This window comes from Pinus tabuliformis, chromosome 7 (genome assembly GCF_031772625.1).
Source record: "Pinus tabuliformis cultivar Carrire ecotype Pingquan chromosome 7, CPIR1, whole genome shotgun sequence".
Classification (NCBI taxonomy): Eukaryota; Viridiplantae; Streptophyta; class Pinopsida; order Pinales; family Pinaceae; genus Pinus; species Pinus tabuliformis.
In genome coordinates, this window is record NC_142293.1 from 1,183,181,521 (window position 1) to 1,183,194,015 (window position 12,495).

Genomic DNA, 12,495 nt, shown 5'->3' on the forward strand with positions numbered 1-12,495 from the left:
TTTATGTTGAAATTTGGCAGCTCAGGGAGAAATTCCCTCCTTTGGGAGGCCCTCCTCACTCTCTGGAGACTCTACTAGCCCATGGAAGAATTTAATTTGCGCAAGGAAATATATTATTTTTATTGTGGAACCACATCTACACAAAAATTACAAGTCGGCTTGCGCAAGGAAACTTGACCACATCAACCACATATAAATAGACATTACTTGGCATCACTTGGAGGTATCATCACACAATCATTTCTTCTCTTGATTGGTTTGACTACTTTTGAAATTGTAGGGTCTAAGCTCACACATTCGAAGAGTAGAGAAATTTTGTTGACAGTCTTGACTTGGGATTTGGATTTGTCCTTGGAGGTCAAATTCATGAGAAAGAAGGATGAACAATTTTGGGCACTTTGACCACATTTGACCGCAAATCTGAGGCAACTTTGATTGCAGGGTTGACCTTGCTAATTTTGAGGAAAAAATTTGTGATTGTTTTGACCAAGTTTGACTGAGGAAAAGAGGCCAAATTCTTTGCTGCCTTGATTGAACTTTTTGGAGCACTTTGAATGTTGACTGTTGACTGGTTAGCGCAGAGTTGATTGCTATTGACTTTGACCAGAAATTGCAGATTTGACTTTTGGGCTCATCTTAGATTCAATATTGGATGGTTTGTTTGGATAGTCAAGGCTTTGATCTTTGACTTGTTATTGATGTACTTGGATTATGTATCTCTTTGTTGAACGTTTGATGACAGTCTATTAAAAGAAGAATTTGGAAAGGGTTTTACCCCTTGTGGGGTTTTCCCCTGGTCTTTGACCAAATTACAATGTCTCTATTGTTCTAGTTTGTCTTCTATTGTGCAATTGGTTCACTGTTTTGTCTACAATTGCTCACTGTCATTGGAAGATTGAATTTATTGGATAAAGTGATTGCTATTGAAAGAAGAAATTAATTAAGTGATTGTCATAATATACACCATTGGAAAATTTACATGGTATCAGAGTTGAGTTGAATACAAGCCCAAGGAGACAAGAGCAATCACCTTTGAAGGAATCTAAATTGAAGAAGACTATTTGACTTGGTCAAGATGTCTTCCTCATACTTCAAGATTGAAGAGAAGTTGAATGACTCATCTAACTATGTTGTTTGGAGAAGCAGGTTAGATGTGACTTTGAATGAGAATGATGTCTTGGAATATGTTCAATGCAAGGTACCCAAGCCTCAGGAGAATGCTTCTTCTGCTATGAAAGCAAAGTACAAGAAAGGTGAGTTCAAAGCTAAGAAAATTATTATTGATTCTTTGAGAGACCATTTGATTATTTATATTTCAATGTTGAAGAAGTCTAAGGAAATGTATGATAAGTTGGTTAGGATGTACAAAGTCAACAACTCAAATCATATTCTATCCTTGAAGAATCAACTCAAGGACATCAAGATGAATAAGGGAGACACTGTGCAGTGATACTTCATGAGGATATCCCAACTCAGGGATCAATTGTTGTCCGCTGGAGAAGTTACTTTTGATAGAGAGCTGGTACTAATTGCACTTGGAGGTCTTCCTTTGATTTGGGAGACATTTATTGCAACTATTAGCAACAATGACAAGTTCCCTTCTTTTGATGAGCTTGTTGGCAAGTGTACTCAAGAAGAGACTAGGATGATATCTAGAGGGAGAATTCAAAAGCATGAAAAAGGAGGACCCTCTGCATTCACTGCTGAAGACAAGAAGAGGGAAGGGAGAGGAAGACCTTCTAATTCAAAAAAGCCTGCCCCTGAATCCCAAGACTCTAATAGAATATTTAGAAAGGAGAGGTGACAAGTTGAATGCTGCAATTGTCACAAGCATGGTCACTATGCCCAAGACTGTCTCGAAAAGAGAAATGCTCCAAGGTCCTACAACAACAATTGTGGCTACAAAAATTACAGGTCTAGTGATAGAATAAGAAGAGAAGCTCCTACTAATCCTGAAGAAGGCCATTGTCATCTCAAGAGATCAAGGAACTCAAGGTATGGAAATAATGCAACTGCTAAATCTGAATATTTTCTTATTTCTACTCTTTCTAGTTCCTCTCCTCTAGCTTTGTTTGATAGTTGGTTGGTAGATAGTGCAACCTCTAGACACTTCACTAATTATCATGAAGTCCTCTCAAAATTGGTTGAGATGGAGACAAATTTGAAGATCATTCTTGGGGACAATTCTACTTATCCTGTGAAGGGGTTTTGTTTTGTTTAATTTCATTTGTATTTTGGTGAAATCATACATCTAAAGGATGTTCTATATGTGCCGAGATTGAAAAGAATCTTGTATCAATATTTGCCTTGGAGGACAAGGAAATAAGAGTTGTTTTTATGAGAGGAAAGGTTCTTACTTGGCCTATGTGGAATCTCGCTTGAGGGATGCATTCACTTTGGGATCAAGAATTGAAGCCCTATACAAAGTTAATGGAAGACCAATCCAAGCATTGGTTCATGATAGTAATCATCAGTGTGAATTGTGGCACTGAAGATTCACTCACCTTCACTATGATGCCTTGCGTAAGGTGAGGAGATGGTTTCTGGAATGCCTAAAGTTCAATCATATCATGATGGGGTTTATCTAGGACGTGCTAGTGGAAAGAAGACAAAGGGACCATTCCCTTATAGCAAGAGAAGGACCAATGGTATTCTACAACTCATACATTATGATCTATGTGGACCCATGCCAATAACATCTCTTGGTGGCTAGATTTACTACATAATCCTTGTGGATTTCTTCTCTCGCAAGGAATGGATATTCTTCTTGAAGCACAAGGACCGAGCAATCGATATGTTCAAAGACTTCAAAGCCCTGAGAGAGAATCAAACCAGAAAGAGGATCAAAGTCTTCAAGTCTGACAATGGAGGAGAATTCATTTCAAATGAGTTCATTGAATTTTGCAAGAAAGCTGGAATCAAGAAGGAGACTATTGTACCTTACAACCTCAAGCAAATGGAGTGGCTGAAAGAAAGAACAAGACCATCATGGAAGTTGCCCGAGCTATGTTGCATGATCAAAAGCTGTCGAAGTTTCTACGGGGAGAAGCTACAAATACTGCAATCTATGTTCAAAATAGGACTCCTCATCAAGCCTTGGGTTATAAGACACACAAAGAAGTTGTCACAGGTATGAAGCGCGATATTGGACATTTGAGGATCTTTTGCTGTCCCGTCTACTTTCATGTGCCAAAGGACAAGAGGAACAAGTTGGAAGCTTCTGGAAAGAAAGGTACATTTGTTGGTTACTGTGAAAATTCTAAAGCTTATAGAATATATGTGCCTGGTCAAAGGAATATAGAGTTTAGCATGGATGTGACATTTGATGAAGATGCTTCCCTTGGGAAAGCAAGGGACACTCCTCCCCCTGCCAATGTTGAGAATAGGATGATGCCATGGACATTTTAGAGGGCCCTTCCATTCTTGGGCCTGAGTCTGATCTTGCTAATGATCGCATGGAACCCATGGAATCCATGGACCCTTGGACCCCCTCTGTGTGATCGTCCTGCCAGGAAGAGACCACTTTGGCTTTGTGACACCTTACAGGATGTTGAGATACATGCTGCTGCTAGAGGATCCTTCAGGGAAAGCAAGAAGCCATGTCGATATCAGAGATACGTTATGGCTATGAGCAACATCATATAGGATGAACCACACACCTTTGATGAAGTAGCAAAAGAACATGTATGGAAAGATGCTATGGCCGAGGAATATGAATCCATCATAAAGAACAATGTGTGGGAAGTGGTTCCAAGAATCAAAGGGAAGCCTGTTGTGACTTCTAAATGGTTGTACAAGATCAAGCATGAAGTGGATGGAAGTATCAAGAAATATAAGGCAATGTTCGTGGCTAGAGGTTTCTCCTAGAAAGAGGGAGAGGACTATGATGACATCTTTGCACTAGTTGCCCGCTATACTACTTTCCAATCCATGGTTGTTCTAACTGCTAGTTAGGGATGGACTATTCATCAAATGGATGTGAAGATTGCGTTTTTACATGGCATTCTCCATAAAGAAGTATATGTTGAGCAACCACAGGGCTTTGAAGTACATGATAGGAAAACTCATGTGTGCAGGCTAAAGAAATCACTCTATGGATTGAAGCAAGCTCCTAGGGCTTGGTATGCCCACATTGATAGTTACCTGATGAAGCTTGGATTCACAAGAAGCAATGCCGATCCAAACCTCTACTTCAACGTTGTCCAAGGTATGCTCCTAATTTTGGTATTATATGTTGATGATTTATTCTTGACAGGTGGAAAGCCTCTTATTCTCGAGTGTAAGAGGTAGTTGGCCTCTGAATTTGAGATGAAATACCTTGGATTGATGTACTACTTCCTGGGCTTAGATGTGTGGCAAAAACCTGGTGAGATTTCCCTTTTGCAAGGGAAATATGTTGTTAAGTTGCTGGAAAGATTTGGAATGGTAGAATGTAAGTCCATGGCCACATCGATGGAGATGAACTTCAAGAAGTTAAGTGCAGAAGCTGTAGGACCTTATTTGGCAAATCCATCTGAGTAGCAATAGTTGATTGGGGGACTGATGTTCCTTGTGAACACTCAACTAGACATATGTTTTGCAGTTAAGACTTTGAGTCATCTTATGACCGAGCCTCTACATGCACACTGGGTCATTGCTAAGCATGTGTTGAGATACTTTCATGGGACTATTAATCTTCGATTGAGATATACTGTCGGAGATGTGAAACTACATGCATACTTTGATGCTGATTGGGCCGTAAATGTTGTTGACAGGAAGAGCACATCAGGGTGTTGTTTTAGCCTGGGATTTGCCATGATATCTTGGATGAACAAGAAGTATAAGTCTATTGCCCTTAGCATGACTGAGGCAGAGTACATTGCTGCTAGCATGTCTAGCTGTGAAGCAATATGGTTGAGGAAGCTCTTTGGAGAGTTGTTTGAGCAGGTTTTGGATACGACAGTGATATATTGTGACAACAAGAGTGTGATCTGATTGACAAAGAATCTCGTGTTCCACGAAAATTCCAAATTGGAATCCTATTGCAGCAACTGGAAATTATTCTCCTAATTCTTAATTTTATTTAACAACTTATTTGTTGTTTGCTACGACAAATATTGAATATATCACACTGCAATCTACACAAATAAAATTGTGGAAGCATAAACGCTTGAAGAAATGCTAGCACACACACATAAAAATAACACAATTATTTTTGGACAAAAGTCCCCGGAAAACCCAACATGGGAAAATTGGTGCAGCAACTGAGGGTTTTAATTATTAAGCAGCAGTGAAATAATCCGAGTACAATTTGGATGCCAAATTGCGCTAGTGAGGAATTTTCCTCACCCCATAGGCAAATTCGGGCTCTGACCACAGCTCCAAGTGAGCCGTCCAAACTGCCTCTACACTGGCTTTGCGTCTCCCTAGCGCAGTCCCTTTTGCACTTAGTTTGAATCATCCTCTACTTAAGCCGTCTAGTCTGTTGCTGTTTGGGAAAATGTTTCTCCTGGCCCTCGGAACCTCTGTCTAGCCTCTGGCACTGAAACTCGACTTTTCCACATCGATCTCCTCTTGTAATCCTTTGTTGGAGCACCAACGACCAAGATTAAAACTTAATCAATGGCTAGGATCATCTTTGGATTTATCTGTGTGAGTTTCTAGATGATTCTCGCATTGACTTAATTAATTTTGATTAATTTACCATTTTCCCTAAGTTTAGACTTAGAAAATATTTAAAATTTGGTTAATAATCTAATTAAGTCATTTTTAGGCGGAATTTCTAGAAACAATGTTTGGATTTTGGAGATCTCATGCAATGAAGCCTCGTCACAAAATTTCAAGGCTAGAACACATCCGATGCTACAAACACTAACAAAAGAAGGCTTTGAGACGAAACATATTGTGAATTGGTGCGTTTGTGTTGTTAACAAACCACACCTTGCCATCTATGTGTTGGGGCTTCATCATTCGAAACATAAAGTTTTCACTGGCTATATCCCTCATTACCCTTGCTTTGAGGACAAAGCAATTTTTAAGGGGATGGCAATGTTGTAGACATAAACATAATAATAATAATAATATAAATACTGATAAGTTATTTAGTTAATGAAATGTCAAATCTCATATACCCTTTTCGCCTTCTGACCAGTCAATGATATAAGTTGACTATCACAAGGCTCATTGTAATACCATCTTTTTCATTTTTGATTCTTATATATATATATTTGGTTGTATCCAATTAAATCCTTAAGTAATAAGTGCTTTCGCTACAAGTATGGGAGACCAACAATACAATGTGGTTCTAAGCCCTTACAAGCAATGTATAATAAGCGCTTGAAAGACAACACAAGTGAAGCACTTCACTCCAATGTACATTTCATGCTCCTAGGTGATGCCATAGAGAATAAGGGATCCAAGATGATGTAGCTACACAAGGTAAGTCCATATCCCTCTATCACAAGCCTCTACGGACTCCATTGATTCTTCAAAGCAATGTAATCCACTAGCCAAATTACCCCTTACAAGTAAATTGTCACAACCCAAGCATCCCCATGTTGACTTCAAGCCTTTGAAAAGAAATTCAAGCAACCCCATGCTATATAGAGCCTAATGTCTCTCCTCTTGGATGCACAATACTTCTCCAAGGTAGGGGATGCTCCACGAAAACGAACTCTCTATTTGGCAAAAGGATTCCACCAAACTATCACAAGAAATCAAATGCCAAGGGGAGAAGACACCTAGCTAAGGTTAAGCAATCACTAATCTAACTATCTCCACAATGCAAGTCCATCATGGTACATTTATGATATTTGAATCTTTCTTTGACCATCTAGGGGTTGAACATACAACATGTACTCGAAGGCTCATGAAGCACACAAAACATGGTGTAAACACTTTTGGAGTAACCCTAGAGTCAAACACTTTTGGAGTATTCCAGTGGTCCAAGGCCACTCCAGAGTCAAAGAATGGTCCATCGAGCTCTTCAACCAAGGAGGTCGAAATATTCTATGGATATGTGCAACAACATCAAGGGTTCAAGTTTTTTCTGGAGGGATCAAGCCACGGATCAAGCAAACTAGCCATTTTTTCCACTTGGAGGGTTCTAGCTCTATCATTTTCTATATAAGGGTGCTCTATGCTCATTTGTATCATGAAAAATCTTGAGCTCTTGGCTAAGTGAAGCTCTGTAATATTTCTTTCTGAGCAATAAAGATAAAGTCTTTGGGGCAAAACTATGGTGTTATTCTTCAATTATATGGTAATATCTTTCTAATCTATTGAGATTCATGTTATTACTGATGTTTTAATATTGTTATTTCCATTAGCTCTTGAAGATTCATTGGTGTACAATTATCTTGCATCATTGTTTAGATCTGGAGAAACACTTTAGGTGGAGTAGATCTATTGGGTTTCTGTTAAACCCTTAGACTCCTCTTCCACTGTGCTATCCAAATCTCTGAAGATCTAACAAACCTTTTTCAAGTTTGTAGTAATTTATTATATTTGATCATACCTTGGATACTTGGGAACACTCTCAGTTGAAATAACCAACTAGTCAAGGCATAGAAGCTTAGGAATCCATAGTGGGATCATTCAAAGACTTATGAGTGGAAATAAAAAAGGGGTTTTCGTGCCATTTGCTCTAGATCAAAATTCTTCTATCTTTAAATCTCTCTCAAAAATTATTTGTAAAACCTTAATGAATAGATCTATGATTGAAGAGCTTATTCTTGTAAATTTCTAAATAGATCTTGTATATATTTTCTTCTAACCTTGTATACAATTTCTATTTATCATGTATATATTTGTGGGATTTTATTGAGTTTTCTTTTCAGGTCTGAAGAGAGGGTATCAATTTTGGCTTGGATCTACTTGTACATATTTTTGCAGGATTGATTCCATCGAATTTCAAGGAAAATCATTTTTTCTGAAGCCCCAATCTTCCTCCTAGCCTAGACAGCTAGGGTTTCAGGGCTAGGGAAATTTTCGTGAGGCTGTCTAGCATTTTTCCTTGAGGCCACAAGTGTTTGAAATCCTTTTCTGCTTCAAGATCAAATCCTATCAAGGGTTTCATATAATTTTTTGCAAATCTTTCTTGAGGATTTCACTTGGGGTTTTAGCCATTTTACACTTCAGAACTCTCTTGTGATGGCTGCTAGCCTTGGGGGCTTGTTTTGGGTATCTAACAAGGATTTGGTTCATTCTTTGTGGCATTACTTGTTTCTCATAGGCAGTCCTTGGCTGCAAAAACTACACCTAGAAACCAACTCGACCAATCTTTAGGTTTAAGCTGGCCCTTGAACCAGAGGGGGCTCCCTCAATTGTTACGAGGCCTTGTTTAACGTTGCTTACTGTCACTGGACAACAACCTATGAAGCAAAATGGCTAGATTTATGATTTAATTTTGGGTGGTTGCTGATGATTTTCCAATCTCTGTTTATGAATGAATACTCCTCTTACAGAGTCCTTGGTCAAAGCAACAACCTCCAGCCTGACAGAAGAACATGATCTTTTTAAAGAATCTGACAGAAGAATATAAGGGAATTCTTGATAATTAAGCAGTCATACTGAATACTTAATCAAACAGTGAAATTTGGATGCGTGTAGAAGATTTCCACATCCAAACAAGACACATTCAAGAGATGGAAGAAGGCAACAATTAAAAGATGTAGAGGAATTAACCAAGGCAAACAGTCCTGTTAATTAATATTTGTAAATGATTATAACTTTGCAGGGGATATCACTGAGATTGACACTCAATCTCTTCTTACTTGGATCTCCTATGTTAATTTAAACATGTGTAGAATAAGGTATGAAAGCACTAGAAAAACATACAGGAAACACGATTCTTGTCAAGAACTAGAGCTAGAATACTTCAATTAGGATTTCTGTAGTAAAATATTTAGAAAGTGACAGGATTTTGGCATCAAAAACCAACCTTTTAGATTACAAATGAAACAATGTATAGAATAAATCTCTTCTAAACTGTTACAATAATTTTGGAATAAAATCCTGAACAATAACTAAAAATAAAATAATATCTCTAATTTATCTGCTGGAAAATTTGAACTGTTTGCAAGTATTGTGCATTGAAATTTGGAATTGGTTCATTGCTTGCCAGAAATCTGCAAAATGATCTTCTAATGCTGATTTCATGCCATAATCTGCTCATTTGTTTTCTAACTGCCAACTATGCCCTGTAAATATGGAAATGAAGATAAGCTCGTCACTTATATCCTTGGGTGCTCAGATGATGATACATTTCCTCAAATTGTGCATTTGATTCTTTTAATATATCACTATGACTTGAATTAAATTTTGATCCTGCAGACTCATACTGTTGATATGATGGCTCTCTTTAACATCTAAGGATGTATCGAAATTTGTAGATGCATAATTTTCCCTTCTAACTGCCCATTTCTAGAATACAGGTTAGGCATAGAAGTACATGCAGTGATAAATTGAAAATTTTAGCTACTGCCTGCAACAAGAGTACCTTGTATATCTTTCAAAATCTGCTAAGGAGCACAATCCTCAATCTTTGTTGTTCTGTCAGTTGCCCATGGAAATCAACTAATTTCCCCCAAAACTATTCTAGAATAGAGGCAAACTGGCGCCTTTCTGCATAACCCAATCCAGACGACTTTGAAAGGCTTCCACTTCCACTACCTCTGAAATAACTTCAGAATTTAAGCCATATGTGACTCAACATTGGCAGTACAGGATGAGAAGAGTTCCTAGAATCTGAAGATGCGAAACTTGAAGGTTCAGCAGTTTCTACTCCCACAAATTCATTCTCTATGTACCGCACAGCTCCAATCATGAAATCATAACCAAGCTGGTGCCTTAACGGGCTAGATTCACTAGAAGAACCAAATGACAGGTGACTGAAACATTTTCATATACAACATGACAACAACATCTTGATAACCACTTGCCAAAGATTCCACTTCTTCTAAAGAAACTGAAAACTGTGGATATGAACCTTGATAAGGGCACCAATTGATCGGATCAATATGCTCATATGAAAATACTAATTCAGAAACACCATAAATGTCAGAGTCATCTTCATAAATTATGTTTTCATATGGAATGTCTTCATGTGAATTACAACCATTTTCATAAAGCCACTGCCCCTCTTCAATATCTCTGCAATTTGGGCACTGCATTATTCCCATTAAACACATTTATTGAAGATGATAGCTTGAAACATAAAATATTTTCAATAATGTCAACAGTAGGATCATCTTCAATGTTTCCAGGAGTGCCAAAAACCTTAGATTTTGTTTTAAGCATGGTTCTTCTCTTGCAAAGCCACAGATCCCTTTTCCTGGAAGAGGTCTGGCCTGGTTACATGAACGTAGCAGCAAATTGCTACTGCCACCACAGTTACTACCACCAAAATAATAGAGATTTTAGGCACCAAATGAGAAAACCAATGGCGTTGTGAGCTGGGCCTGCAAAATTTTCCATTGGCTTCCGTTACATTATGTGGATCAACAACTTCATTATCTGGATTGTCTGGATCAGCACCTTCAGCTTCTTGATCCTCTGTTCTCTTGAAGTTCCTAGCCTCCACGATATGCACCTTCTTGTAGTATTCATTTTCTAACCAATTCACAGAGCTTTGGAAAGGCTTACAAGAGCCATTGTTGCCACAGTTTTCACAAAGGCTGGATGGAGAACTGTTGAGGGTTTCATGAGACCATGAAGGGGAATCTTGTCTCTTTCGACTCTCAGATTGAAAAGCTCCAATTTTGTCATGGGAACAGGTTACTGAAACTAACCATACAAAGCTCAGAGTACTTCTAATTCGAAGCAATCTCCACGTAGGAACCTTCATCATAAATTATACTAAGGAAAGCTAATGGACGAAGAAAAAGATAACAAGGTCCCCGCGCTCCAATCCAATCGGTTATCAATTCCCAATACTGAGTCCTTAATTCTCCCCATTGCTACCAACAGAACTAATCTTGTCATCCCCAGATGTAGTGACAAGCCATGGATCCTCAAATGTATGTGAATAAACCGGGCGAGGTAGGACACCATCTCTTCATTCCAAGCATCATTAGTTGAGCTAGAAGATACCTGCCATCCCAAATTCATTAGAAAAACTTTGATTTACAGTAGCTGTCGTTCTTGTAGAGAAGATAGACACTGTGCATCTGAAACATGGCCACACAAGGATCTTATTGCCACCTTAACGCTGCTTGCAAAATTATCCTTTGCGCTGTCCTTGAAACAACAATGGGATTAGGGGGGAGGGGGTGCTGCAAGTAAGCAGTTTTCGACCTGGGGGAATTGAAATGCTCCAAATGATGCCACGTAATCACAGGTGGTTTCGTGAAACAACTAATTTCGGAGCCCCCCACTCTTATCAAGCAGCTTTCGAATGAGGGGGGTCCGAAATTTTTATTGTCCGTAGATCTTCACCGACTTTGTGTCAACCACTTATCACCTTTGAAATCTGTAAGACCTTTTTCATGAGGCAGATACATTTCATTCTCTATTTCTTGTTCCATTTTTATGCTTTCTTTATCTCGGGGCTTGGCATATTGTATTAGGTGCTGCTTTGGTGGGCTAACACTGATGAATAATGTACTTTGGCATATAAACTTGGAGATTGGATGCTGGGTCAAATATTTTTTATTTCTTTTAAAAAAAAATATAACCCTTTAATAGAATTTCACCCATAAAATTTGCATAAACCTTAAAGCTTTTGCCCAGAATTAGTTAGCAAATTTTTAAAAATTTGTAACTTCCAGGGTGTAAAAGTAAGTTACAACATCAACTCCAACTGGGGACTGCCTCCCCCCGTGGGATGCAGAGAACTAGTAGACCAGCTGCCGTAAGTGTTGGGCAATGGAGTCATGCCATCAACCTATAACCTGAAGCTGCAATCTACTATAATCAAACTGATTCTCCCAACTGAATAATCTAATACTCACTGAATCTGAAAATAACTAATTCAACCCTGCACAACCTTTACCTAACTGAACTGAACCTCTGCACTGTTAGGTGTAATTTGCTTTCCAATGTAACCAAGTGAGGAGTGGATTAACTGGCAGATTCATTTGCCACCAGCTGAAAACTTGAAATATTTACAATATAAAACTCAAACTACACAGGCAACAGAGACTTACATGTGAACTCATAAAATTGCATCCTTTGTTAATGTTTGGAACTTCTTGTCATCATCAAAAAGAAGAAAGATATGCTGCTGAATGCAACTATCACTATGAAGAAGAAAAACATGCAGCTGCATGCTATTATCACAGGCAAATATGCACTTATCATTTTGAACCAGCTGAATCCAGAAACCAGTGGAATTGACATATGACAAAGAGCAGTTGCTAGGTGAAAGCAATGCAACCAATATCAATTGTCTAGTCTTTGTTCACCGCAAAGAGTAGATCTAGTTGTTTATCGTGATCTAGGGAAAAATTTTTCGTCACTTCGTTCCCCGACAAAGATGCCAAATGTTGTACTTGTTTATTATATGCAGTCCTTGGC

General features: G+C 38.4%; 2 protein-coding genes across 2 annotated transcripts in view; one reads left to right on the plus strand and one right to left on the minus strand.

The window, feature by feature from the left end:
- LOC149251673 (Ypt/Rab-GAP domain of gyp1p superfamily protein) overlaps window positions 1-12,495 on the plus strand; it is a 452,310-nt gene that overhangs the window by 212,991 nt on the left and 226,824 nt on the right. The window lies entirely within an intron of this gene.
- On the minus strand, window positions 10,271-10,828 carry LOC149251674 (uncharacterized). Its single transcript, XM_089456562.1, has one exon. It carries the CDS (start codon window positions 10,826-10,828, stop codon window positions 10,271-10,273), a length of 558 nt encoding a protein of 185 aa, XP_089312688.1.

Excerpts from the sequence above, each read along its gene's own strand:
- LOC149251674 (XM_089456562.1), bottom strand. The coding sequence starts at position 10,828 with ATGATGAAGGTTCCTACGTGGAGATTGCTTCGAATTAGAAGTACTCTG.